Consider the following 27221-nt stretch of genomic DNA (forward strand, 5'->3'; position numbering starts at 1 on the left):
AGCGACTTGGTCTTCACTGCACACTTTTTCTAAATTTTACAAATTTGATACTTTTGCTTCTTCTGAGGCTATTTTTGGGAGAAAGGTTTTGCAAGCCGTGGTGCCTTCCATTTAGGTGACCTGATTTGCTCCCTCCCTTCATCCGTGTCCTAAAGCTTTGGTATTGGTTCCCACAAGTAAGGATGACGCCGTGGACCGGACACACCTATGTTGGAGAAAACAGAATTTATGTTTACCTGATAAATTACTTTCTCCAACGGTGTGTCCGGTCCACGGCCCGCCCTGGTTTTTTTAATCAGGTCTGATAATTTATTTTCTTTAACTACAGTCACCACGGTAACATATGGTTTCTCCTATGCAAATATTCCTCCTTAACGTCGGTCGAATGACTGGGGTAGGCGGAGCCTAGGAGGGATCATGTGACCAGCTTTGCTGGGCTCTTTGCCATTTCCTGTTGGGGAGGAGAATATCCCACAAGTAAGGATGACGCCGTGGACCGGACACACCGTTGGAGAAAGTAATTTATCAGGTAAACATAAATTCTGTTTTCTCTTGCAAGGTGTATCCAGTCCACGGATTCATCCTTACTTGTGGGATATTCTCATTCCCTACAGGAAGTGGCAAAGAGAGCACACAGCAGAGCTGTCCATATAGCTCCACCCCCCCAGTCATTCTCTTTGTCGGCTCTGGCAGCAGGGCCTCTCTACGGGAGGGTAAAGTGAATGTGGTGTTAGATTTGTAGTTTTATATCTTCAATCAAAAGTTTGTTATTTTTAAATAGTACCGGTTTGTGCTATTTACTCTCTGGCAGAAATGTGATGAAGAATTCTGCTGAGAGGAAAATGATTTTAGCATGTTGTAACTAAAATCCATTGCTGTTCCCACACAGGACTGAGGAGTACCAGAAAACTTCAGTTTGGGGGAACAGTTTGCAGGCTTAACTGCATTAAGCTATGTTTCAGTCATCTTTTAGAAAAAAGACAAGATAATGCTAGAAGACTGACAAGAATCCACATGTGGGAAGGGTAAGCCATGTTCTGAGACTCAGTATAGAACTGAAGGCTTATTTAAGAGGGCTCATTAGGCTGGTTGACACTGTTGCAGGGCAATCGATTATTTTATTGAACAAAATACTCATTATAGACACTTTTTAAACACTTTTGGTGTGTTAATTACGGGGTTTTTATTCCACATGGCATTATTTTAGTCACCTAAAATGGGGATTCTGAAGGCCTCACAACTCCGGAGTGTAGTGGGAGGGGCCTAATTTTGTGCCTCAGTTGCGCAGTTAATCCTGACAGATTGCTCATGTTGCTTCACATGGAGGGTTCAGAGACTGTTTGAGGACTTCCAGAGGCTTGACTTTCACAAAACTAATCCCTAAGGGCAGGTAGGGCCACGGCAGGCTGCTGTGGCAAGGTGCTGTAGTTTATTATCCGGTTGCAGACTTTAAACTGCTCCGGTTTGGGCATTAAAGGGTTAATCAGGCTGAAACTTGCTGTGCAATCATATCGAAGCATTAGGTAAATACTGTGATTTGGTTCATTTTTCACCGTTTTGTAAAATTTTGTATGCTTTTTATTTCTTAAAGGCACAGTACCGTTTATTTCAAATTGTATTTTTTATTGATTAAAGTGTTTTCCAAGCCTGCTTGTGTATATTACTAATCTGTTAAACATGTCTGACGCTAAGGAAAAGCCTTGCTCTATGTGTTCAGAAGCCATGGTGGAACCCCCACTCAAAATGTGTCCCAAGTGCACTAATGTGTCTATACACTTCAAGGATCATATTGTGTCACTTAAAAATATAGCCCTAGATGATTCTTTGACTGAAGGTAATGAGGATAGTCCGCCTTCCTCTCCCCATGTGTCATCACCAGTTACGCCCGCTCAAGCGATACCTAGTACCTCTAGTGCATTGGCACCTATTAGATTGCAACAACTAGCGACAGTCATGGATAATTCCCTTGCGGCCTTTCTATCCAAACTGCCAGTTTTCCCTAAAAAGCGCGATAGCTCTCTTTTAAGAACAGATGAGGAGCAGTCGGAAGCTTTGGGAGGTTTATCTGATGTATCCTCACAACACTCTGACGTTGGGGCGAGGGATGTGATGTCTGAAGGAGAAATTTCTGACTCAGGAAAGGTTTCTCAGCGGGCAGAATCAGATTCACTAGCGTTTAAATTTAAATTGGAACACCTCCGCGTATTGCTTAGGGAGGTTTTATCAACTCTGGATGATTGTGACCCTATGGTGGTCCCAGAGAAATTATGTAAAATGGACAAATATCTAGAAGTCCCTGTATACACTGATGCGTTTCCGATCCCTAAGAGGGTGGCGGATATTGTTGCTAGGGAGTGGGAGAGACCAGGTGTACCTTTTTGTCCCCCCCCTATCTTTAAGAAAATGTTCCCCATAACTGATCCCAGGGGGGACGCGTGGCAGACGGTCCCTAAGGTAGAGGGGGCAGTTTCGACACTAGCTAAGTGCACAACCATCCCAATTGAAGACACTCATGCTTTTAAAAATCCTATGGATAAAAAGTTAGAAGGTTTACTAAAGAAAATATTTGTTCAACAAGGTTTCCTTTTCCAACCTATTGCCTGCATTATTCCTGTAACTACTGCAGCGGCTTTTTGGTTTGAGGCTCTGGAGGAGTCACTCCAGAGGGAGACTTCATATGACAAAGTCATGGATAGTATTAATGCTTTAAAGCTGGCTAATTCTTTTATCTCTGCCGCTTTGCAATTAGCTAAGTTAGCGGCGAAAAATTCTGGTTTCGCCATTATGGCGCGCAGAGTGCTTTGGCTTAAGTCATGGTCGGCTGACGTGTCGTCCAAAACAAAATTACTGAATATCCCTTTCAAAGGAAAGACCCTTTTCGGGCCCGAGTTAAAAGAGATTATTTTGGATATCACCGGGGGAAAGGGCCATGCTCTCCCGCAAGATAGGCCTTTTAAGGCTAAAATCAAGGCAAATTTTCGTTCCTTTCGCAACTTCAGGAGCAGTCCTTCTTCAACCTCTGCAACCGCAAAGCAAGAGGGTAACACTTCACAGCCCAAGGCAACCTGGAAGCCTTTGCAGGGCTGGAACAAGGGTAAACAGGTCAAGAAGCCTGCAGCTGCTACTAAGACAGCATGAAGGGGTAGCCCCCGATCCGGGACTGGATCTGGTAGGGGGCAGATTCTCTCTCTTCGCTCAGGCTTGGGCAAGAGATGTTCCCGATCCCTGGGCATTAGAGATTGTTACTCGGGGATATCTTCTAGAATTCAAGGACTCCCCTCCAAGGGGAAGGTCCCACATTTCTCCTCTGTCTACAGACCAGACAAAGAAAGAGGCGTTCTTACGCTGTGTAGAAGATCTACTCAAGATGGGAGTGATATATCCAGTTCCAATTGCAGAACAAGGACTGGGTTTTTACTCAAACCTGTTTGTGGTTCCCAAAAAGGAAGGAAATTTCAGGCCAATCCTGGATCTAAAAATTCTAAGCAAATTCCTCAGAGTTCCATCATTCAAGATGGAGACCATCCGGACAATCTTACCTATGATCCAGGAAGGTCAATATATGACTACCGTGGATTTAAAGGATGCATACCTACATATCCCTATCCAGAAAGATCATCACCAGTTTCTCAGGTTCGCTTTTCTGGACAAGCATTACCAGTTCGTGGCTCTTCCCTTCGGTTTGGCCACTGCTCCCAGAATTTTCACAAAGGTGCTAGGTTCCCTTCTGGCGGTGCTAAGACCGCAGGGCATAGCAGTAGCACCTTATCTAGACGACATCCTAATTCAGGCGTCGTCTTTTCCCAGAGCCAAGGCTCACACGGAGTTGTGCTGGCCTTTCTAAGGTCTCACAGGTGGAAGGTGAACATCGAAAAGAGTTCTCTGTCCCCATTCACAAGGGTTCCCTCCCTGGGAACACTAATAGATTCGGTAGAAATGAAAATATTTCTGACGGAGGTCAGAAAGTTAAAGCTTTTAGCTACTTGCCGAGTACTTCATTCCATTCCTCAGCCATCTATAGCTCAGTGCATGGAGGCAATCGGATTAATGGTAGCGGCAATGGACATAGTCCCTTTTGCTCAACTACATCTCAGACCACTGCAACTGTGCATGCTCAAACAGTGGAATGAGGATTACGCAGACTTGTCTCCTCAGATACAATTGGACCAGAGACTCTTCTCTGGTGGTTGTCTCAGGATCATCTGTCTCAGGGAACATGTTTCCGCAGACCAGAATGGATCATTGTAACGACCGATGTTAGGCTGGGGTGCAGTCTGGTACTCCCTGAAAGCTCAGGGCCTGTGGTCTCGGGAAGAATCTCTTCTCCCGATAAACATTTTGGAACTGAGAGCGATATTCAATGTGCTTCAGGCATGGCCTCAACTAGCTGCTGCCAAATTCATCAGATTTCAGTCGGACAACATCACGACTGTAGCTTACATCAAGTCGTCAGACTTTTCACCCGGGGGAGTGGGAACTCCACCCGGAGGTTTTTGCTCAGCTGACTCAGCTATGGGGCACTCCAAAATTGGATCTGATGGCATCCCGTCAGAACACCAAACTTCCTCTCTACGGATCCAGGTCCAGGGACCCCAAGGCGGTATTGATAGATGCTCTAGCAGCGCCTTGGTCCTTCAATCTGGCTTATGTCTTTCCACCGTTTCCTCTTCTCCCTTGTCAGGTCGCCAGAATCAAGCAGGAGAAGGCTTCGGTGATTCTGATAGCGCCTGCGTGGCCACGCAGGACTTGGTATGCAGACCTAGTGGACATGTCATCTGTTCCACCATGGACACTGCCTTTGAGGCAGGATCTTCTAAAACAGGGTCCATTCAAGCATCCAAATCTAGTTTCTCTGCGTCTGACTGCTTGGAGATTGAACGCGTGGTTTCTCTGAGTCAGTTATAGATACACTGATTCAGGCTAGAAAGCCTGTCACTAGGAAAATCTACCATAAGATATGGCGAAAATATCTTTGTTGGTGTGAATCCAAGGGTTACTTGGGCCTGTGGTCTCGGGAAGAATCTCTTCTCCCGATAAACATTTTGGAACTGAGAGCGATATTCAATGTGCTTCAGGCATGGCCTCAACTAGCTGCGGCCAAATTCATCAGATTTCAGTCGGACAACATCACGACTGTAGCTTACATCAATCATCAGGGGGGAACGAAGAGTTCCTTAGCGATGAAGGAAGTCTCCAAAATAATCAGGTGGGCGGAGGATCACTCCTGCCATCTCTCAGCAATTCACATCCCAGGAGTGGACAACTGGGAAGCAGATTTTCTAAGTCGTCAGACTTTTCACCCGGGGGAGTGGGAACTCCACCCGGAGGTTTTTGCTCAGCTGACTCAGCTATGGGGCACTCCAAAATTGGATCTGATGGCATCCCGTCAGAACACCAAACTTCCTCTCTACGGATCCAGGTCCAGGGACCCCAAGGCGGTATTGATAGATGCTCTAGCAGCGCCTTGGTCCTTCAATCTGGCTTATGTCTTTCCACCGTTTCCTCTTCTCCCTTGTCTGGTCGCCAGAATCAAGCAGGAGAAGGCTTCGGTGATTCTGATAGCGCCTGCGTGGCCACGCAGGACTTGGTATGCAGACCTAGTGGACATGTCATCTGTTCCACCATGGACACTGCCTTTGAGGCAGGATCTTCTAATACAGGGTCCATTCAAGCATCCAAATCTAGTTTCCCTGCGTCTGACTGCTTGGAGATTGAACGCGTGGTTTCTCTGAGTCAGTTATAGATACACTGATTCAGGCTAGAAAGCCTGTCACTAGGAAAATCTACCATAAGATATGGCGAAAATATCTTTGTTGGTGTGAATCCAAGGGTTACTCATGGAGTAAGATTAGGATTCCCAGAATATTGTCTTTTCTCCAAGAAGGATTGGAGAAAGGACTGTCAGCTAGTTCCTTAAAGGGACAGATATCTGCTCTGTCTATTCTCTTACACAAGCGTCTGGCAGAGGTACCAGACGTACAAGCGTTTGCTCAGGCTCTAGTCAGAATCAAGCCTGTTTATAAACCTGTGGCTCCGCCATGGAGTCTAAATTTAGTTCTTTCAGTTCTTCAAGGGGTTCCGTTTGAACCTTTTACATTCCATAGATATTAAGTTATTATCTTGGAAAGTTTTGTTTTTGGTAGCTATATCTTCTGCTCGAAGAGTTTCAGAATTGTCTGCTTTGCAGTGTAATTCACCCTATCTGGTGTTCCATGCAGATAAGGTAGTTTTGCGTACCAAACCTGGTTTTCTTCCAAAAGTTGTTTCTAATAAGAATATTAACCAGGAAATCGTTGTTCCTTCCCTGTGTCCTAATCCAGCTTCAAAGAAGGAACGGCTATTACACAATCTTGATGTGGTTCGTGCTTTGAAATTCTATTTGCAAGCAACCAAGGATTTCAGACAAACATCATCCTTATTTGTTGTCTATTCTGGTAAGAGGAGAGGTCAGAAAGCTACTGCTACCTCTCTTTCCTTCTGGCTGAAAAGCATCATCCGATTGGCTTATGAGACTGCTGGACAGCAGCCTCCTGAACGAATTACAGCTCATTCCACCAGAGCTGTGGCTTCTACATGGGCTTTCAAGAATGAGGCTTCTGTTGAACAGATTTGTAAGGCAGCGACTTGGTCTTCACTGCATACTTTTGCCAAATTTTACAAATTCGATACTTTTGCTTCTTCGGAGGCTATTTTTGGGAGAAAGGTTTTACAAGCAGTGGTGCCTTCCGTTTAGGTTACCTGTCTTGTTCCCTCCCTTCATCCGTGTCCTAAAGCTTTGGTATTGGTATCCCACAAGTAAGGATGAATCCGTGGACTGGATACACCTTGCAAGAGAAAACAGAATTTATACTTACCTGATAAATTACTTTCTCTTGCGGTATATCCAGTCCACGGCCCGCCCTGGCAATTAGGTCAGGTTAATACATTTTTTTGTTTAAACTACAGTCACCACTGCACCCTATGGTTTCTCCTTTTCTCCTAACCTTCGGTCGAATGACTGGGGGGTGGAGCTAGGGGGGAGCTATATGGACAGCTCTGCTGTGTGCTCTCTTTGCCACTTCCTGTAGGGAATGAGAATATCCCACAAGTAAGGATGAATCCGTGGACTGGATACACCGCAAGAGAAAGTAATTTATCAGGTAAGCATAAATTCTGTTTTTATGTTGTTTTTCTAGGTTACTTGTAGATAGAATGGATGGCCATTTCTACCACTAGATGGAGCTGTGAATTTTTGAGCTATGTGCTGGTAATGTTAAAATGTACACCTGAATAGGTAATAGACACCTCCCCCATGCTTTGGGATAAAAAAAAAACCCATGGGCGTGATCACAATGTTATCTATATGGCTCACATGAACTAGCTCTCCCCTGTTTTGAAAAGCAAATAAAAAAGCATGTGATAAGAGGCAGCCTTTAAGGGCTTAGAAATTATCATATGAGCCTCCCTAGGTTTACCTTTCAACTAAGAATAGCAAGAGTACAAAGCAAAATTGGTGATAAAAGTAAATTGGAAAGTTGTTTAAAATGACATGCCCTATTTGAAACATGAAAGTTTTTGTTGGACTTGACTGTCCCTTTAAGTGTATATATTTCTCTTTTAGCCATGGCATAAGAATTGTTTCAGATGTGCGAAATGTGGAAAAAGTCTAGAATCAACAACTTTAACTGAAAAAGAAGGAGAAATATATTGCAAAGGTGAGTGAATAATAAAAGTGAGTTTTTTTTGTATTGTATTGAATTCAAGATTTTTGTAGCTGAAATAAATGATACTAACTGGATCCTAAATTTGTAGTCTGCCTGCCATAATTTAACACATTTTTCAAGCCCTGTTCTAACACACACAGAGGTCACTCATTTTGGTCACTGTACAAACACAAAATAAATACTACAAATTCCTGTTGCACACACATTCCACCAAAAAAAATGCAGAAAGGTTTTAGCTTTCCAGCTCTTATGTTTCTCTTGTAAGGTGTATCCAGTCCACGGATCATCCATTACTTGTGGGATATTCTCCTTCCCAACAGGAAGTTGCAAGAGGATCACCCACAGCAGAGCTGCTATATAGCTCCTCCCCTAACTGCCATATCCAGTCATTCTCTTGCAACTCTCAACAAGCATGGAGGTAGAGAGAAGTGGTGTAACGTAGCTGTTTTTTTTTCTTCAATCAAAAGTTTATTTTTAAATGGTACCGGAGTTGTACTATTTTGTCCCAGGCAGAAAATAGAAGAAGAATCTGCCTGTGATTTCTATGATCTTAGCAGGTTGTAACTGAGATCTATTGCTGTTCTCACACATGACTGAAGAGAGAGGTAAACATCAGCGGGGGAATGGCGTGCAGGTTATCCTGCTATGAGGTATGTGCAGTTAAAGATTTTTCTAGAGATGAATGCTAGAAAATGCTGCTGATACCAGATTTATGTAAGGTAAGCCTGAATACAGTGATTTAATAGCGACTGGTATCATGCTTACTTTCTGAGGTAATACTCTTACAGATTTACAATATAAAACGTTTGCTGGCATGTTTAACGTTTTTATATATACTTTGGTGATAAAACTTTATTGGGGCCTAGTTTTTTTCCACATGGCTGGCTTAAATTTGCCTAGAAACAGTTTCCTGAGGCTTTCCACTATGTTACTATGAGTGGGAGGGGCCTAATTTAGCGCTTTTTTGCACAGTAACTTTTACAGACTGAGACATCCAGCTTCCTCCAGGAGTACCCTGAATGCTATAGGACCTCTCTCAAGGGCTCTTAGGCTTTCCAAAATCATTTGTTGGGGAAGGTAGGCCCACAGCAAGGCTGTGGCAGTTTGGTGTGACTGTTAAAAAACGTCTCTATCGTTTTTTTTTTATCCGTTTTTTGAACTAAGGGGTTAATCATCCATTTGCAAGTGGGTGCAATGCTCTGTTAGCTTATTATACACACTGAACGTTTGAATTACTGCTTTTTTTTCACTGTTTTTCAAATTCTGACAACATTTGTTTCTCTTAAAGGCACAGCACTGTTTTTTATTTTTTGCTTGTTAACTTGATTTAAAGTGTTTTCCAAGCTTGCTGGTCTCATTGCTAGTCTGTTTAAACATGTCTGACATAGAGGAAACTCCTTGTTCATTATGTTTAGAAGCCATGGTGGAACCCCCTATTAGAATGTGTACCAAATGTACTGATTTCACTTTAAGTAATAAAGATCATATTCTGTCTTTAAAAAATTTATCACCAGAGGAATCTGACGAGGGGGAAGTTATGCCGACTAACTCGCCCCACGTGTCAGTCCCTTTGACTCCCGCTCAAGGGACTCACGCTCTAATGGCGCCAAGTACATCTAGTGCGCCCATAGCGTTTACTTTGCAAGACATGGCGGCGGTCATGGATAATACCCTGTCAGCAGTATTATCCAGACTACCTGGGTTTAGAGGAAAGCGAGACAGCTCTGGAGTTAGAAGAAATACAGAGCATACTGCCGCTTTAAGAGCTATGTCTGATACTCCCTCACAATATACAGAAGCTGAGGAAGGAGAGCTTCTTTCTGTGGGTGAAGTTTCTGATTCAGGGAAAAAGATTCAACCTGATTCAGATATGTCTACATTTAAATTTAAGCTTGAACACCTCCGCGTGTTGCTCAGGGAGGTTTTAGCTGCTCTAAATGACTTTGATACAATTGCAGTGCCAGAAAAATTGTGTAGATTTGACAAATACTATGCAGTGCCGGTGTGCACTGATGTTTTTCCAATACCTAAAAGGTTTACAGAAATTATTACTAAGGAATGGGATAGACCAGGTGTGCCGTTCTCTCCCCCTCCTATTTTTAAGAAAATGTTTCCAATAGAAGCCACCACACGGGACTTATGGCAGACAGTCCCTAAGGTGGAGGGAGCAGTTTCTACTCTAGCTAAGCGTACTACTATCCCTGTCGAGGACAGTTGTGCTTTCTCAGATCCAATGGATAAAAAGTTAGAGGGTTACCTTAAAAAAAATGTTTATTCAACAAGGTTTTATTCTACAGCCCCTTGCATGCATTTCCCCAGCCACTGCTGCTGCGGCTTTCTGGTTTGAGTCTCTGGAAGAGGCTTTACAGGTAGAGACCCCATTGGATGACATACTTGACAAGCTTAGAGCACTTAAGCTAGCCAATTCTTTTGTTTCTGATGCCATTGTTTATTTGACTAAACTAACGGCTAAGAATTCTGGTTTTGCTATTCAAGCGCGCAGGGCGCTATGGCTTAAATCATGGTCAGCTGACGCTACTTCAAAGTCTAAGCTGCTTAACATTCCCTTCAAGGGGCAAACCCTATTCGGGCCTGGTTTGAAGGAGATAATTTCTGATATCACTGGAGGAAAAGGTCATGCCCTTCCTCAGGATAGGTCCAAATCAAGGGCCAAACAGACTAATTTTCGTGCCTTTCGAAACTTCAAGGAGAGTACGGCATTGACTTCCTCTAATGCAAAACAAGAGGGAACTTTTGCCCATCCAAGTCGGTCTGGAGATCTAAACAGACCTGGAACAAAGGTAAGCAGGGCAAAAAGCCTGCTGCTGCCCCTAAAGTCAGCATGAAGTATCAGCCCCCTATCCGGTAACGGATCTAGTAGGGGGCAGACTTTCACTCTTCGCCCAGGCTTGGGCAAGATATGTCCAGGATCCCTGGGCATTGGAAATTGTATCCCAGGGATATCTTCTGGACTTCAAAGCTTCTCCTCCAAAAGGGAGATTTCACCTTTCACAATTATCTGCAAACCAGATAAATTGAGAGGCATTCTTACACTGTGTTCAAGACCTCCTAGTTATGGGAGTGATCCATCCTGGTCCACAGGAGGAACAAGGACGGGGATTTTACTCAAATCTGTTTGTGGTTCCCAAAAAAGGGGGAACCTTCAGACCAATTTTAGATCTCAAGATTTTAAACAAATTCCTCAGAGTTCCATCATTCAAGATGGAGACTATTCGTACCATCCTACCTATGATCCAGGAGGGTCAATACATGACTACAGTGGATTTAAAGGATGCTTATCTTCACATTCCGATACACAAAGATCATCATCGGTTTCTCAGGTTTGCCTTCCTGAACAGGCATTACCAGTTTGTAGCTCTTCCCTTTGGGTGAGCTACAGCCCCAAGAATCTTTCCAAAGGTTCTGGGGTCACTTCTGGCAGTACTAAGACCGCGGGGCATAGCAGTGGCCCCTTATTTAGACGACATTCTGATACAGGCTCATACGGACATAGTTCTGGCATTTCTGAGGTCGCATGGGTGGAAGGTGAACGAGGAAAAGAGTTCTCTATCCCCTCTCACAAGAGTCTCCTTTCTGGGAACTCTAATAGATTCTGTAGAAATGAGGATTTACCTGACAGAGTCCAGGTTATCAAAACTTCTAAATTCCTGCCGTGTTCTTTATTCCACTTCTCGCCCTTTGGTGGCTCAGTGTATGGAAGTAATCGGCTTAATGGTAGCGGCAATGGACATAGTGCCGTTTGCACGTCTACATCTCAGACCGCTGCAACTATGCATGCTCAGTCAGTGGAATGGGGATTACACAGATTTGTCCCCTCTACTAAATCTGGATCAAGAGACCAGGGATTCTCTTCTCTGGTGGCTATCTCGGGTCCATCTGTCCAAGGGAATGAGCTTTCGCAGGCCAGATTGGACAATTGTAACGACAGATACCAGCCTTCTAGGCTGGGGGGCAGTCTGGAACTCTTTGAAGGCTCAGGGATCGTGGACTCAGGAGGAGACACTCCTTCCAATAAACATTCTGGAACTGAGAGAGATAGTCAATGCTCTTCAGGCTTGGCCTCAGCTAGCGACAATGAGGTTCATCAGATTTCAGTCTGACAATATCACGACTGTGGCTTACATCAACCATCAAGGGGGAACAAGGAGTTCCCTAGCGATGTTAGAAGTCTCAAAGATAATTCGCTGGGCAGAGTTTCACTCTTGCCACCTATCAGCTATCCATATCCCAGGTGTAGAGAACAGGGAGGCAGATTTTCTAAGTCGACAGACTTTTCATCCGGGGGAGTGGGAACTCCATCCGGAGGTGTTTGCACAATTGACTCATCGTTGGGGCAAACCAGAACTGGATCTCAGGGCGTTTCGCCAGAACGCCAAGCTTCCTTGTTACGGATCCAGGTCCAGGGACCCCAAGACAACGCTGATAGATGCTCTAGCAGCGCCTTGGTCCTTCAACCTGGCTTATGTGTTTCCACCGTTTCCTCTGCTCCCTCGTCTGATTGCCAAAATCAAGCAGGAGAGAGCATCAGTGATCTTGATAGCGCCTGCGTGGCCACGCAGGACTTGGTATGCAGATCTGGTGGACATGTCATCCTTTCCACCATGGACTCTGCCGCTGAGACAGGACCTTCTACTTCAAGGTCCTTTCAACCATCCAAATCTAATTTCTCTGAGGCTGACTGCCTGGAGATTGAACGCTTGATTTTATCAAAGCGTGGTTTCTCCGAGTCAGTCATTGATACCTTAATTCAGGCACGAAAGCCTGTCACCAGGAAAATCTATCATAAGATATGGCGTAAATATCTTTATTGGTGTGAATCCAAGGGCTACTCATGGAGTAAGGTCAGGTTTCCCAGGATATTATCTTTTCTCCAAGAAGGATTGGAGAAAAGATTGTCAGCTAGTTCCTTAAAGGGACAGATTTCTGCGCTATCTATTCTTTTGCACAAGCGTCTGGCGGATGTTCCAGACGTTCAGGCATTTTGTCAGGCTTTAGTTAGAATCAAGCCTGTGTTTAAACCTGTTGCTCCACCTTGGAGTTTAAATTTGGTTCTTAAAGTTCTTCAGGGGGTTCCGTTTGAACCTCTTCATTCCATAGATATCAAACTTTTTTATCTTGGAAAGTTCTTTTTTTGGTAGCTATTTCCTCGGCTCGTAGAGTTTCCGAGTTATCTGCCTTACAATGTGATTCTCCTTATCTGATCTTCCATGCAGATAAGTTAGTTCTGTGTACCAAACCTGGGTTTTTACCTAAGGTGATATCTAATAAGAATATCAATCAGGAGATTGTTGTTTCATCATTGTGTCCTAATCCTTCTTCAAAGAAGGAACGTCTATTACACAATCTTGACGTGGTTCGTGCTTTAAAGTATTTTTTACAAGGTACTAAAGATTTTCGTCAAACATCTGCTTTGTTTGTTGTCTACTCTGGACAGAGGAGAGGTCAAAAGGCTTCGGCAACCTCTTTCGTTTTGGCTAATAAGTATAATCCGCTTAGCTTATGAGACTGCTGGCCAGCAGCCTCCTGAAAGGATTACAGCTCATTCTACTAGAGCTGTGGCTTCCACTTGGGCCTTTAAAAATGAGGCTTCTGTTGAACAGATTTGCAAGACGGCGACTTGGTCTTCGCTTCATACCTTTTCAAAATTCTATAAATTTGATACTTTTGCTTCTTCGGAGGCTATTTTTGGGAGAAAGGTTTTACAGGCAGTGGTACCTTCCGTTTAAGTACCTGCCTTGTCCCTCCCTTCATCCGTGTACTTTAGCTTTGGTATTGGTATCCCAGAAGTAATGGATGATCCGTGGACTGGATACACCTTACAAGAGAAAACATAATTTATGCTTACCTGATAAATTTATTTCTCTTGTGGTGTATCCAGTCCACGGCCCGCCCTTTCATTTTAAGGCAGGTATTTTTTTAATTTTAAACTACAGTCACCACTGCACCCTATGGTTTCTCCTTTCTCTGCTTGTTTTCGGTCGAATGACTGGATATGGCAGTTAGGGGAGGAGCTATATAGCAGCTCTGCTGTGGGTGATCCTCTTGCAACTTCCTGTTGGGAAGGAGATTATCTTACAAGTAATGGATGATCCGTGGACTGGATACACCACAAGAGAAATAAATTTATCAGGTAAGCATAAATTATGTTGTTTTTTTCCTTCTTAATACAGGGAGAGTCCACAGCTGCATTCATTAGTAGGAAATACTGAACCTGGCCACCAGGATAAGGCAAAGACACTCAGCCAAAGGCTTAAATACCTTCCCCACTTCCCTCATCCCCCAGTCATTATTTGCCTTTTGTCACAGGAGTTTGGCAGAGATGTGTCAAAAGATTTGGAGTAGTTCCATTTTTAGAAGGGTAGATACCCTTCATAAGGGACTGGAGTTTTAATTTGTCTTGTCAGCCTCTCAGTGAGAGCATTGATGAAAGTTAGTCTGGAGATGCAGGGATAGTCTTTATGCGAAACCATCTAGACTCATATTAACAGCTCCTAAGCAATCAGTGTTGATGAGTTTCACTGCCTGCTTTTTATCAAGTCCATGTCAGAAGCGATGCTACAGTTTGTCACACTTGAAGGACCGTGTTTCTGTTCCACGGCATAGATTCCGGTAAGATTGTTGCATTGCGCACCGTGTGACCGGGAGTCCATATCACTCCTTCCTCGAGTGCTGGCTCGAACCTAGCAGGCATCAGTTGCGGCCACGAAGATCGTGATTTGCGGTTTGGTGGGGATGTCGTCTTCTCCATGAGGGTTACTTTGTTGCAGGGATCTGCTGGAACAAGGCCCCTTTGATTCATCAAATCTTATTTCTCTGAGGCGGACTGCGAGATGACGCTTAGTCTTAGCCAAACAAGGGTTTCTGAGAGGTTATGGTCCTCTCCTTCAAGTGCGTTAGCCGGTTCCTCATTATCTATCATGAGATGTGGAGGACCCCCTTCTTCTGTGAAGAGCGTGGTTCACCCTGGCACACTATTCAAGTCTGCCAGTATTCTTTCCTTCCTTCAGGATAGTCTAGAGAAGGGCCTCTTAGCTTGTTCCTTGTTGGGACAGTTTTGACCCTGTCTGTTTTTACTGCACTAGAGGCTCGTTGAGCTTCCGGACATACAGTTTTTTGTTAGGGCTCTGACTACGATCAGGCCTGTGTGTCGATCTGATGCTCCTCCTTGGAGTTTAGATCTTGTTCTTAAGGTTTTGCATCGGGCTACTTTTGTACCTATGCATGAGGTTGACTTTAAGTTGTTATGTTGGAAGATCCTTTCCGTCTAACTATTGTTTCTGTGTGCAGAAGTCTCTGAGATTGCAACCTTGCTATGCGACCCTGCTTATCTGGTGTTCCATGATACTAAGGCTGTTCTACGAACCTAGTTCGGATTTCCTCCTAAGGTTTTGTCAAATCACAACTTCAAGAAATTGTGGTTCTTTTCTTATGTCCTATTCCTTCTTCTCAAAGGAAAGTTTTTCTACATAATATGGGTCGTACCTTGAAGTTCTATCTTCAGGCTACATAGGAATAGACAGATTTTTTTTTCTCTGTTATCTATCTGGGAAGCATAATGGTCAGAAGGCATCTTTGACTTCCTTATCTTTTAGTTGAGTATCATCCGCTTGGCATATGTGACAGTGGGACACAAGCCTCCTCAGAGGATTATGGCTCATTCTACGAGAGAAGTGTCATCCTCTTGGGTCTTCTAAAATAAGGCCTCTGTGGATTAGATTTGTAGGGTGGCTACCTGTTCCTCCTTACATTCTTTTTCGTAAATTTGAAACAACTTTTTGCTTCTGTTGAAGTAGCCTTCAGGAGAAAGGGTTTTCCAGACTGTCGTGCCCTCAGATGGGGGCCGCCTCTCCTTTTTGCCCTCCCATTAGCATTCAGTGTCCTCTGGAGTTTGGGTATAATTTTCCACAAGGAATGCAGTTGTGGACTCTCCCTGTATTAAGAAGGATAACATAAATTATGCTTACCAGATAATTTCCTTTCCTTCTGTACAGGGAGAGTCCACAGCTCCCGCCCGTGTTCTCTGATGGGCGGCCCTTAACGACGCATGTTGTACAGGGTACATCGCACACAACCTGGTCTTTAAAGACCAGCAACGTACCCTGTACGACATTAGGGGTTTAAAGCGGCTGGAAGCAATCCTGCTCGCTTCCAGCCTCTTTCCGGTTATTGCATTGATGCCTCGATATCGAGTCATCCTGCAATAACACCCTTTGGCCATCCGATGCAGAGAGAGCCACTCTGTGGCCCTCTCTGCACCGGACATCGATGGCCGGTATCGTTGGTGGGTGGGCGGCCATCGATGGGCCATATGACGTCGAGAGGGGCGGGATCGTGGGTGTAATCGTCGGAGGCACGCATGCACGGGAGGGCGGAGTCGGTCGCGTGCACGGGGTGGAAGCAGGTGGGAACGGCTACACTACAGAAAATTTTTAAAAAAGTGGGATAGAGTGGGCAAAAAATCAATTTAAAAAATACATCTAAGGGATCTGGGAGGGGTGGGGGATTTCTCTTTGGCTGGGGGGAAGCTACACTACAGAAAAAATTAATAAAATATAAAAAAGCTGGTTTTTTTTTAGTAAACTGGGTACTGGCAGACAGCTGCCAGTACCCAAGATGGCTACCAGTAAGGTAGAGGGGGAGGGTTAGAGAGCTGTTTTTGGGGGATCAGGGAGGTTGGGGGCTAAGGGGGGGATCCTACATATCAGCATATGTAAATATGCTTAAAAAAATAAAAAAAATTAAATACCTTTTATTTTAGTACTGGCAGACTTTCTGCCAGTACTTAAGATGGCAGGGACATACATTAAAGCTAAAATTAACCCTGCAAGCTACCTAATTAACCCCTTCACTGCTAGACATAATTCATGTGTGATGCGCAGCGGTATTTAGCGGCCTTCTAATTACCAAAAAGCAACGCCAAAGCCATATATGTCTGCTTTTTCTGAGCAAAGGGGATCCCATAGAAGCATTTACAACCATTTGTGCCATAATTTCAGTGAGAAACCTAAAGTTTGTGAAAAAAATTGTGAAAAAGTGAACGTTTTGTTTTTATTTGATCGCATTTGGCGGGGAAATGGTGACATGAAATGGGCCTAGATCAATACTTTGGGTTGTCTACTACACTACACTAAAGCTAAAATTAACCCTACAAGCTCCATAATTAACCCCTTAACTGCTGGGCATAATACACGTGTGGTGCGCAACTGCCTTTAGCGGCCTTCTAATTACCAAGAAACAACGCCAAAGCCATATATGTCTGCTATTTCTGAACAAAGGGGATCCCGGAGAAGCTTTTACAACCATTTGTGCCATAATTGCACAAGCGGTTTGTAAATAATTTCAGTGAGAAACCTAAAATTGTGAAAAAAATTACGTTTTTTTCCATTTCCATCGCATTTGGCGGTGAAATGGTGGCATGAAATATACCAAGATGGGCCTAGATCAATACTTGGGGTTGTCTACTACACTAAAGCTAAATTAACCCTAGAAGCTCCCTACATGCTCCCTAATTAACCCCTTCACTGCTGGGCATAATACACGTGTGGTGCGCAGTGGCATTTAGCGGCCTTCTAATTACCAAAAAGCAACGCCAAAGCCATATATGTTTGCTATTTCTGAACAAAGGGGATCCCAGAGAAGCGTTTACAATACAATAATTTCAGTGAGAAACCTAAAGTTTGTGAAAAAGTGAACAATTTTTTTTTATTTGATCTCATTTGGCGGTGAAATGGTGGCACGAAATATACCAAAATGGGCCTAGATCAATACTTTGGTATATCTTCTAAAAAAAATATATACATGTCAAGGGATATTCAGGGATTCCTGAAAGATATCAGTGTCCCAAAGTAACTAGCGCTAATTTCTCCAACATAGGTGTGTCCGGTCCACGGCGTCATCCTTACTTGTGGGATATTCTCTTCCCCAACAGGAAATGGCAAAGAGCCCAGCAAAGCTGGTCACATGATCCCTCCTAGGCTCCGCCTACCCCAGTCATTCTCTTTGCCGTTGTACAGGCAACATCTCCACGGAGATGGCTTAGAGTTTTTTAGTGTTTAACTGTAGTTTTTATTATTCAATCAAGAGTTTGTTATTTTGAAATAGTGCTGGTATGTACTATTTACTCAGAAACAGAAAAGAGATGAAGATTTCTGTTTGTATGAGGAAAATGATTTTAGCAACCGTAACTAAAATCCATGGCTGTTCCACACAGGACTGTTGAGAGCAATTAACTTCAGTTGGGGGAACAGTGTGCAGTCTCTTGCTGCTTGAGGTATGACACATTCTAACAAGACGATGTAATGCTGGAAGCTGTCATTTTCCCTATGGGATCCGGTAAGCCATGTTTATTACGATCGTAAATAAGGGCTTCACAAGGGCTTATTAAGACTGTAGACTTTTTCTGGGCTAAATCGATTCATTATTAACACATATTTAGCCTTGAGGAATCATTTTATCTGGGTATTTTGATATAATAATATCGGCAGGCACTGTATTAGACACCTTATTCCTTAGGGGCTTTCCCAAAGCATAAGCAGAGCCTCATTTTCGCGCCGGTGTGGCGCACTTGTTTTTGAGAGGCATGGCATGCAGTCGCATGTGAGAGGAGCTCTGATACTTAGAAAAGACTTTCTGAAGGCGTCATTTGGTATCGTATTCCCCTTTGGGCTTGGTTGGGTCTCAGCAAAGCAGATACCAGGGACTGTAAAGGGGTTAAAGTTTAAAACGGCTCCGGTTCCGTTATTTTAAGGGTTAAAGCTTCCAAATTTGGTGTGCAATACTTTTAAGGCTTTAAGACACTGTGGTGAAAATTTGATAAATTTTGAACAATTCCTTCATGTTTTTTCGCAATTGCAGTAATAAAGTGTGTTCAGTTTAAAATTTAAAGTGACAGTAACGGTTTTATTTTAAAACGTTTTTGTACTTTGTTATCAAGTTTATGCCTGTTTAACATGTCTGAACTACCTGATAGACTGTGTTCTGAATGTGGGGAAGCCAGAATTCCTATTCATTTAAATAAATGTGATTTATGTGATAATGACAATGATGCCCAAGATGATTCCTCAAGTGAGGGGAGTAAGCATGGTACTGCATCATTCCCTCCTTCGTCTACACGAGTCTTGCCCACTCAGGAGGCCCCTAGTACATCTAGCGCGCCAATACTCCTTACTATGCAACAATTAACGGCTGTAATGGATAATTCTGTCAAAAACATTTTAGCCAAAATAAACACTTGTCAGCGTAAGCGCGGCTGCTCTGTTTTAGATACTGAAGAGCATGACGACGCTGATATTAATATCTCTGAAGGGCCCCTAACCCAGTCTGATGGGGCCAGGGAGGTTTTGTCTGAGGGAGAAATTACTGATTCAGGGAACATTTCTCAACAGGCCGAACCTGATGTGATTGCATTTAAATTTAAGTTGGAACATCTCCGCATTCTGCTTAAGGAGGTATTATCCACTCTGGATGATTGTGACAAGTTGGTCATCCCAGAGAAACTATGTAAAATGGACAAGTTCCTAGAGGTGCCGGGGCTCCCAGAAGCTTTTCCTATACCCAAGCGGGTGGCGGACATTGTTAATAAAGAATGGGAGAGGCCAGGTATTCCTTTCGTCCCTCCCCCCATATTTAAAAAATTGTTTCCTATGGTCGACCCCAGAAAGGACTTATGGCAGACAGTCCCCAAGGTCGAGGGAGCGGTTTCCACTTTAAACAAACGCACCACTATACCCATAGAGGATAGTTGTGCTTTCAAAGATCCTATGGATAAAAAATTAGAAGGTTTGCTTAAAAAGATGTTTGTTCAGCAGGGTTACCTTCTACAACCAATTTCATGCATTGTCCCTGTCGCTACAGCCGCATGTTTCTGGTTCGATGAGCTGATAAAGGCGGTCGATAGTGATTCTCCTCCTTATGAGGAGATTATGGACAGAATCAATGCTCTCAAATTGACTAATTCTTTCACCCTCGACGCCACTTTGCAATTGGCTAGGTTAGCGGCTAAGAATTCTGGGTTTGCTATTGTGGCGCGCAGAGCGCTTTGGTTGAAATCTTGGTCGGCTGATGCGTCTTCCAAGAACAAGCTACTTAACATTCCTTTCAAGGGGAAAACGCTGTTTTGCCTTGACTTGAAAGAGATTATCTCTGATATCACTGGGGGTAAGGGCCACGCCCTTCCTCAGGATCGGCCTTTCAAGGCAAAAAATAAACCTAATTTTCGTCCCTTTCGTAGAAACGGACCAGCCCAAGGTGCTACGTCCTCTAAGCAAGAGGGTAATACTTCTCAAGCCAAGCCAGCTTGGAGACCAATGCAAGGCTGGAACAAAGGAAAGCAGGCCAAGAAACCTGCCACTGCTACCAAGACTGCATGAAATGTTGGCCCCCGATCCGGGACCGGATCTGGTGGGGGGCAGACTCTCTCTCTTCGCTCAGGCTTGGGCAAGAGATGTTCTGGATCCTTGGGCGCTAGAAATAGTCTCCCAAGGTTATCTTCTGGAATTCAAGGGACTTCCCCCAAGGGGGAGGTTCCACAGGTCTCAGTTGTCTTCAGACCACATAAAAAGACAGGCATTCTTTCATTGTGTAGAAGACCTGTTAAAAATGGGAGTGATTCATCCTGTTCCATTAAGAGAACAAGGGATGGGGTTCTACTCCAATCTGTTCATAGTTCCCAAAAAAGAGGGAACGTTCAGACCAATCTTAGATCTCAAGATCTTAAACAAGTTTCTCAAGGTTCCATCGTTCAAGATGGAAACCATTCGAACTATTCTTCCTTCCATCCAGGAAGGTCAATTCATGACCACGGTGGATTTAAAGGATGCGTATCTACATATTCCTATCCACAAGGAACATCATCGGTTCCTAAGGTTCGCATTCCTGGACAAACATTACCAGTTCGTGGCGCTTCCTTTCGGATTAGCCACTGCTCCAAGGATTTTCACAAAGGTACTAGGGTCCCTTCTAGCTGTGCTAAGACCAAGGGGCATTGCTGTAGTACCTTACTTGGACGACATTTTGATTCAAGCGTCGTCCCTTCCTCAAGCAAAGGCTCACACGGACATCGTCCTGGCCTTTCTCAGATCTCACGGATGGAAAGTGAACGTGGAAAAGAGTTCTCTATCCCCGTCAACAAGGGTTCCCTTCTTGGGAACAATTATAGACTCCTTAGAAATGAGGATTTTTCTAACAGAGGCCAGAAAAACAAAACTTCTAGACTCTTGTCGGATACTTCATTCCGTTCCTCTTCCTTCCATAGCTCAGTGCATGGAAGTGATCGGGTTGATGGTAGCGGCAATGGACATAGTTCCTTTTGCGCGCATTCATCTAAGACCATTACAACTGTGCATGCTCAGTCAGTGGAATGGGGACTATACAGACTTGTCTCCGAAGATACAAGTAAATCAGAGGACCAGAGACTCACTCCGTTGGTGGCTGTCCCTGGACAACCTGTCACAAGGGATGACATTCCGCAGACCAGAGTGGGTCATTGTCACGACCGACGCCAGTCTGATGGGCTGGGGCGCGGTCTGGGGATCCCTGAAAGCTCAGGGTCTTTGGTCTCGGGAAGAATCTCTTCTACCGATAAATATTCTGGAACTGAGAGCGATATTCAATGCTCTCAAGGCTTGGCCTCAGCTAGCGAGGGCCACGTTCATACGGTTTCAATCAGACAACATGACAACTGTTGCGTACATCAACCATCAGGGGGGAACAAGGAGTTCCCTAGCGATGGAAGAAGTGACCAAAATCATTCTATGGGCGGAGTCTCACTCCTGCCACCTGTCTGCTATCCACATCCCAGGAGTGGAAAATTGGGAAGCGGATTTTCTGAGTCGTCAGACATTGCATCCGGGGGAGTGGGAACTCCATCCGGAAATCTTTGCCCAAGTCACTCAGCTGTGGGGCATTCCAGACATGGATCTGATGGCCTCTCGTCAGAACTTCAAAGTTCCTTGCTACGGGTCCAGATCCAGGGATCCCAAGGCGGCTCTAGTGGATGCACTAGTAGCACCTTGGACCTTCAAACTAGCTTATGTGTTCCCGCCCTTTCCTCTCATCCCCAGGCTGGTAGCCAGGATCAATCAGGAGAGGGCGTCGGTGATCTTGATAGCTCCTGCGTGGCCACGCAGGACTTGGTATGCAGATCTGGTGAATATGTCATCGGCTCCACCTTGGAAGCTACCTTTGAGACGAGACCTTCTTGTTCAGGGTCCGTTCGAACATCCGAATCTGGTTTCACTCCAGCTGACTGCTTGGAGATTGAACGCTTGATTTTATCGAAGCGAGGGTTCTCAGATTCTGTTATCGATACTCTTGTTCAGGCCAGAAAGCCTGTAACTAGAAAGATTTACCACAAGATTTGGAAAAAATATATCTGTTGGTGTGAATCTAAAGGTTTCCCTTGGGACAAGGTTAAGATTCCTAGGATCCTATCCTTCCTTCAAGAAGGATTGGAAAAAGGATTATCTGCAAGTTCCCTGAAGGGACAGATTTCTGCCTTGTCGGTGTTACTTCACAAAAAACTGGCTGCTGTGCCAGATGTTCAAGCTTTTGTTCAGGCTCTGGTTAGAATTAAGCCTGTTTACAAACCTTTGACTCCTCCTTGGAGTCTCAATTTAGTTCTTTCAGTTCTTCAGGGGGTTCCGTTTGAACCCTTGCATTCCGTTGATATTAAATTATTATCTTGGAAAGTTTTGTTTTTAGTTGCAATTTCTTCTGCCAGAAGAGTTTCAGAATTATCTGCTCTGCAGTGTTCTCCTCCTTATCTGGTGTTCCATGCAGATAAGGTGGTTTTACGTACTAAACCTGGTTTTCTTCCAAAAGTTGTTTCTAACAAAAACATTAACCAGGAGATTATCGTACCTTCTCTGTGTCCGAAACCAGTTTCAAAGAAGGAACGTTTGTTGCACAATTTGGATGTTGTTCGCGCTCTAAAATTCTATTTAGATGCTACAAAGGATTTTAGACAAACATCTTCCTTGTTTGTTGTTTATTCCGGTAAAAGGAGAGGTCAAAAAGCAACTTCTACCTCTCTCTCTTTTTGGATTAAAAGCATCATCAGATTGGCTTACGAGACTGCCGGACGGCAGCCTCCCGAAAGAATCACAGCTCATTCCACTAGGGCTGTGGCTTCCACATGGGCCTTCAAGAACGAGGCTTCTGTTGATCAGATATGTAGGGCAGCGACTTGGTCTTCACTGCACACTTTTACCAAATTTTACAAGTTTGATACTTTTGCTTCTTCTGAGGCTATTTTTGGGAGAAAGGTTTTGCAAGCCGTGGTGCCTTCCATTTAGGTGACCTGATTTGCTCCCTCCCTTCATCCGTGTCCTAAAGCTTTGGTATTGGTTCCCACAAGTAAGGATGACGCCGTGGACCGGACACACCTATGTTGGAGAAAACAGAATTTATGTTTACCTGATAAATTACTTTCTCCAACGGTGTGTCCGGTCCACGGCCCGCCCTGGTTTTTTAATCAGGTCTGATAATTTATTTTCTTTAACTACAGTCACCACGGTACCATATGGTTTCTCCTATGCAAATATTCCTCCTTAACGTCGGTCGAATGACTGGGGTAGGCGGAGCCTAGGAGGGATCATGTGACCAGCTTTGCTGGGCTCTTTGCCATTTCCTGTTGGGGAAGAGAATATCCCACAAGTAAGGATGACGCCGTGGACCGGACACACCGTTGGAGAAAGTAATTTATCAGGTAAACATAAATTCTGTTTTTGAAAAAAAGTGGTTTTGAAATATCAAAGTGCTACTTGTATTTATTTCCCTATAACTTGCAAAAAAAAAAACAAAGATCATGTAAACATTGGGTATTTCTAAACTCAGGACAAAATTTAGAAACTATTTAGCATGGGTGTTTTTGGTGGTTGTAGATGTGTAACAGATTTTGGGGGTCAAAGTTAGAAAAAGTGTGTTTTTTCCATTTTTTTTCCTCATATTTTATAAAAAAAAATTATAGTAAATGATAAGATATGATGAAAATAATGGTATCTTTAGAAAGTCCATTTAATCGCGAGAAAAACGGTATATAATATGTGTGGGTACAGTAAACGAGTAAGAGGAAAATTACAGCTAAACACAAAATGTAAAAATAGCCCTGGTCCTTAAAGGGACATTAAAAACTTTGAGATGGTAATATAAAATGATAAATTGTATATATAAAACAACTTCAATATAGTTTCATTATTTATTTTGTCCTCTTTGTCTGTAATTCCATTCTGAAATTGTGAGCTTTTCAGTTCCTGTTAGAAATGGAAGTGCAGAACACTGTTAAATCCAGCACAACCATTGGCTGCACACTCTAGTAACTTATTTATAACTGATCCTAATTGGCCACAGCAGAGAAGGTAACACAAGTTACAACATGGCAGCTCCCAGTGTTTTATAGACACTAAAACTTTACACTTATTTTGTCACTTTTTAAACAACTAATGAAACTTTAAAAAATACATCTACATGTTAGTCATGGACTAATGTTTTCTTTGAATGCATCATTCTATCTAGCATGTATTTAGTGTTTAATGTCCCTTTAAGGGAAAGAAACTGAAAAATGGCTTTGTCCTTAAGGGGTTAAATTTTAAATTGTTCTTCTGGCACCTCTTTTTCACCCTGATATTTCTCCTACTGCTCCTTGTTCCCTCGCATAATGACTGGGGGAGGTATTTAAGCCTTTGGCTGGGATGTCTTTGCCTCCTCCTGATGCCCAGGTTCAGTATTTCCCACAAGTAAGGAATGCAGCTGTGAACTCTCCCTGTACAGAAGGAAAGGACATTATCTGGTAAGCATAATTTTTATGTTTTTTATATATCTTGAAATTTTCAGTGGTCCATTAGTCCTGGACAACTTAGAAATGTAACCTTTTCCTATCTTTAATATTGAGTGGACTAGTAACTTTTCCCCTCTGGGCAAATAGCACACAGAAAGGCTTTTAAAATCCCAGCAAGGTAACATCACTGACTTTCTTTTCAATCCAGGAATATGTGAAAATATTTTCCACATTTGTTGGCTCTTTTTAAAATGTTCTCTGTCTCTCACTCTGCCTTATCAGTTACCTCCCCCTCAGTCTGCTCTTACACCTCCTCACTATAAAAATCTGCATTTTCTTACAAATATTCATTCTCGTCTCACAACAGATCTCACTCCCAAGCAAACTCCAAGAACTTCCCACCAAACCCTCTTCTCCACCCCTCACCCTATCGTTTACTCATGCATACAACCTCTCCTTTAATTAATATGAGGTTCAATTATCACATCACTACTGACACCACTGTTTTCTCACACAAGACTGCTCTGTTTCAGCTTTTATATATCCTCAAATCTGCACACCACAAAGACATTCTATGTCAGTGTTTTCTCCTTTAGATTGCAAGCTTGTGAGAGCCTTTACAACTGTAGCTCACTTTGTATAAAAATACTGATTGTGCTGAAGGGCAGAGCTATGCTTACCTTTTGTGGAAAACCACTGTAACTGTGTTTGTTAAAGACGTGTGTGCAATGTATATAACATACTCTTGTATAACTTGTCATTGTAACTAGGAGTACTGTTTGTACCTTAAAGGGACATTGTACACTAGATTTTTCTTTGCATAAATATTTTGTAGATGATGCATTTATATAGCCCATCCATCGGGGTGTGTTTTTAGAAAAATGTAGTTTTGCTGATTTTGAGACTCCTAACCAAGCCCCACAGTGTTGGATGTATACAAACGTTTACAGACTCCTGCTGGGTCCTGTTTGTTATCTGTCTTTTCATATGCAGGGTAGGGGGGAGGTGGGGAGTGTTTGCTCTTTTTGTTTACTCAGCCCCTTTCAGTGGGTGTCCAAGACTACCTCATCAACAGTGCTAAACTGAGAACTTCTAAGTAGTAATCAGTATCTGTGCATATTCTTCTCTATAGTCATGTCTATTACATGCAGTTATATGAAAATTAGTGTATATTGTCCTTTTAATGATAATCAGTCATTTTTTCTTTAATGATTTAGAGAGCATGCATTTTTAGACAACATTCCAGTTTACTTCTATTATATAATTGGATACGTTTTCCTGGTATCATTTTGTAGCATAGCTAAGTAGGCTCAGGAGCTGCTGTTTTATACCTCATTATTAGCACACCCATATGTATTGCTGTTTCTTCAGAAAATGATACCACGAGAATGAAGCTAATTAGAAAGTGGTTTAAAACTGTATTCTCTATCTAAATCATGAAAGAAAATGTTTTTTTCATTTACCTTTTTAAAACAAGAAAAAGTAAAAATAATATCATCCACATGAAAGTCTTTTTAAAAAGTCTTCTGATTTGAAGTTCCATAAAGAAAAACTGAAAAAACAATAATTGTGCAATATTGTCTGAGAAATGATAATATCCAAAGGAACACGTTAATGTTGTATTCACATATGTTGGAGCATAATTATGCTCTATTAATCATACGTGCCATATGATGTAAAGGCTCATATGTAGCCACTCCAGGAATCTTTGGAGATGTAGCCAGATATAGGTATAAAATGTATTTAATATTATACTTTTTAATTGTTTTTATACAAACTAAAATGGTTAACTATAAACACTGTATAGACCCCTATATATTGAAAGTCCCTACTGTATGCTTAAGCCGTCATTGTGTGCACCAAATACGGCTGTGCCAGTTATAACAGGACCATTAAATGGGTCACAGTCTCACAGATAAGCGTGATGTATTCCCCTTGAGTTCCGACATGTGTTTCGCCTGTTTCAACAGTTTTCTCAAGGATCTCGAAACAAAAAATAAAGGAACCATACAAAAAAAATATTTGCATGTAGATTGGGTTTATTCCGTTTACCTAACCTTTCCCTTTCTATTTTATTATAGCTTGTTATGCGAAGAATTTTGGACCCAAAGGATTTGGCTATGGCCAAGGAGCAGGTGCACTTGTTCATGCACAATGAGAAAAACCCAGAGTATTCTTTACTCTTCTACCTTTTGTGTAACTAGACAAAGTGATCTTCTGTACTAATCACTGTGAAACCTGCACTAGCATTTCTATACAGTAGAATATCCATGGATTACTCTATGCTTGTTATGTGTCCAGTTGTCTGATATATATTTGCAGACAACCTCTTTGTATTACTTACTATTTGTGAATAAAAAAAAATCAGTTGTGTCCCAGTAAAATTTGCCTATATTTTTCTTTTTTTCTATTTTAATGTTGGAAATACTTAATAAAATATAGTTTGAACATTGAGGCCTATTAGGTTTGTATAAATAATAATGAGATTTTCTAAATAATGCAATTGTATCACTGTTAGAGATAGACAGACTAGTGTGTGTGTGGTATATTCTCTATTTATGGGTGATGGGTAAAAGGCTATTTTTGAACCACTAAGTACATTAAGTGATTATGATTTTGTAAGGCTTACAATAAGTGCATTTAAAAAAACAAATCCGTCTCTGATAAACTACTTAGAAAGATTAAACTTGATCTTAAAGGGAATTAGCCCTATTCTGAAGAAA

General features: G+C 42.8%; 1 protein-coding gene across 1 annotated transcript in view; it reads left to right on the plus strand.

Moving 5' to 3' along the window:
* Positions 1-26882, plus strand: part of CSRP2 (cysteine and glycine rich protein 2) — a 253393-nt gene extending 226511 nt beyond the window's left edge. Inside the window, exons 5-6 of the mRNA XM_053716762.1 lie at positions 7601-7694; positions 26580-26882. Coding sequence (XP_053572737.1) covers positions 7601-7694; positions 26580-26656 — 171 coding nt within the window. The 3' untranslated portion in view covers positions 26657-26882. The remainder of the gene's footprint in view (positions 1-7600; positions 7695-26579) is intronic.
* The last annotated feature ends 339 nt before the right edge of the window (positions 26883-27221 follow it).

Source organism: Bombina bombina, chromosome 6, assembly GCF_027579735.1.
Source record: "Bombina bombina isolate aBomBom1 chromosome 6, aBomBom1.pri, whole genome shotgun sequence".
Lineage (NCBI taxonomy): Eukaryota > Metazoa > Chordata > Amphibia > Anura > Bombinatoridae > Bombina > Bombina bombina.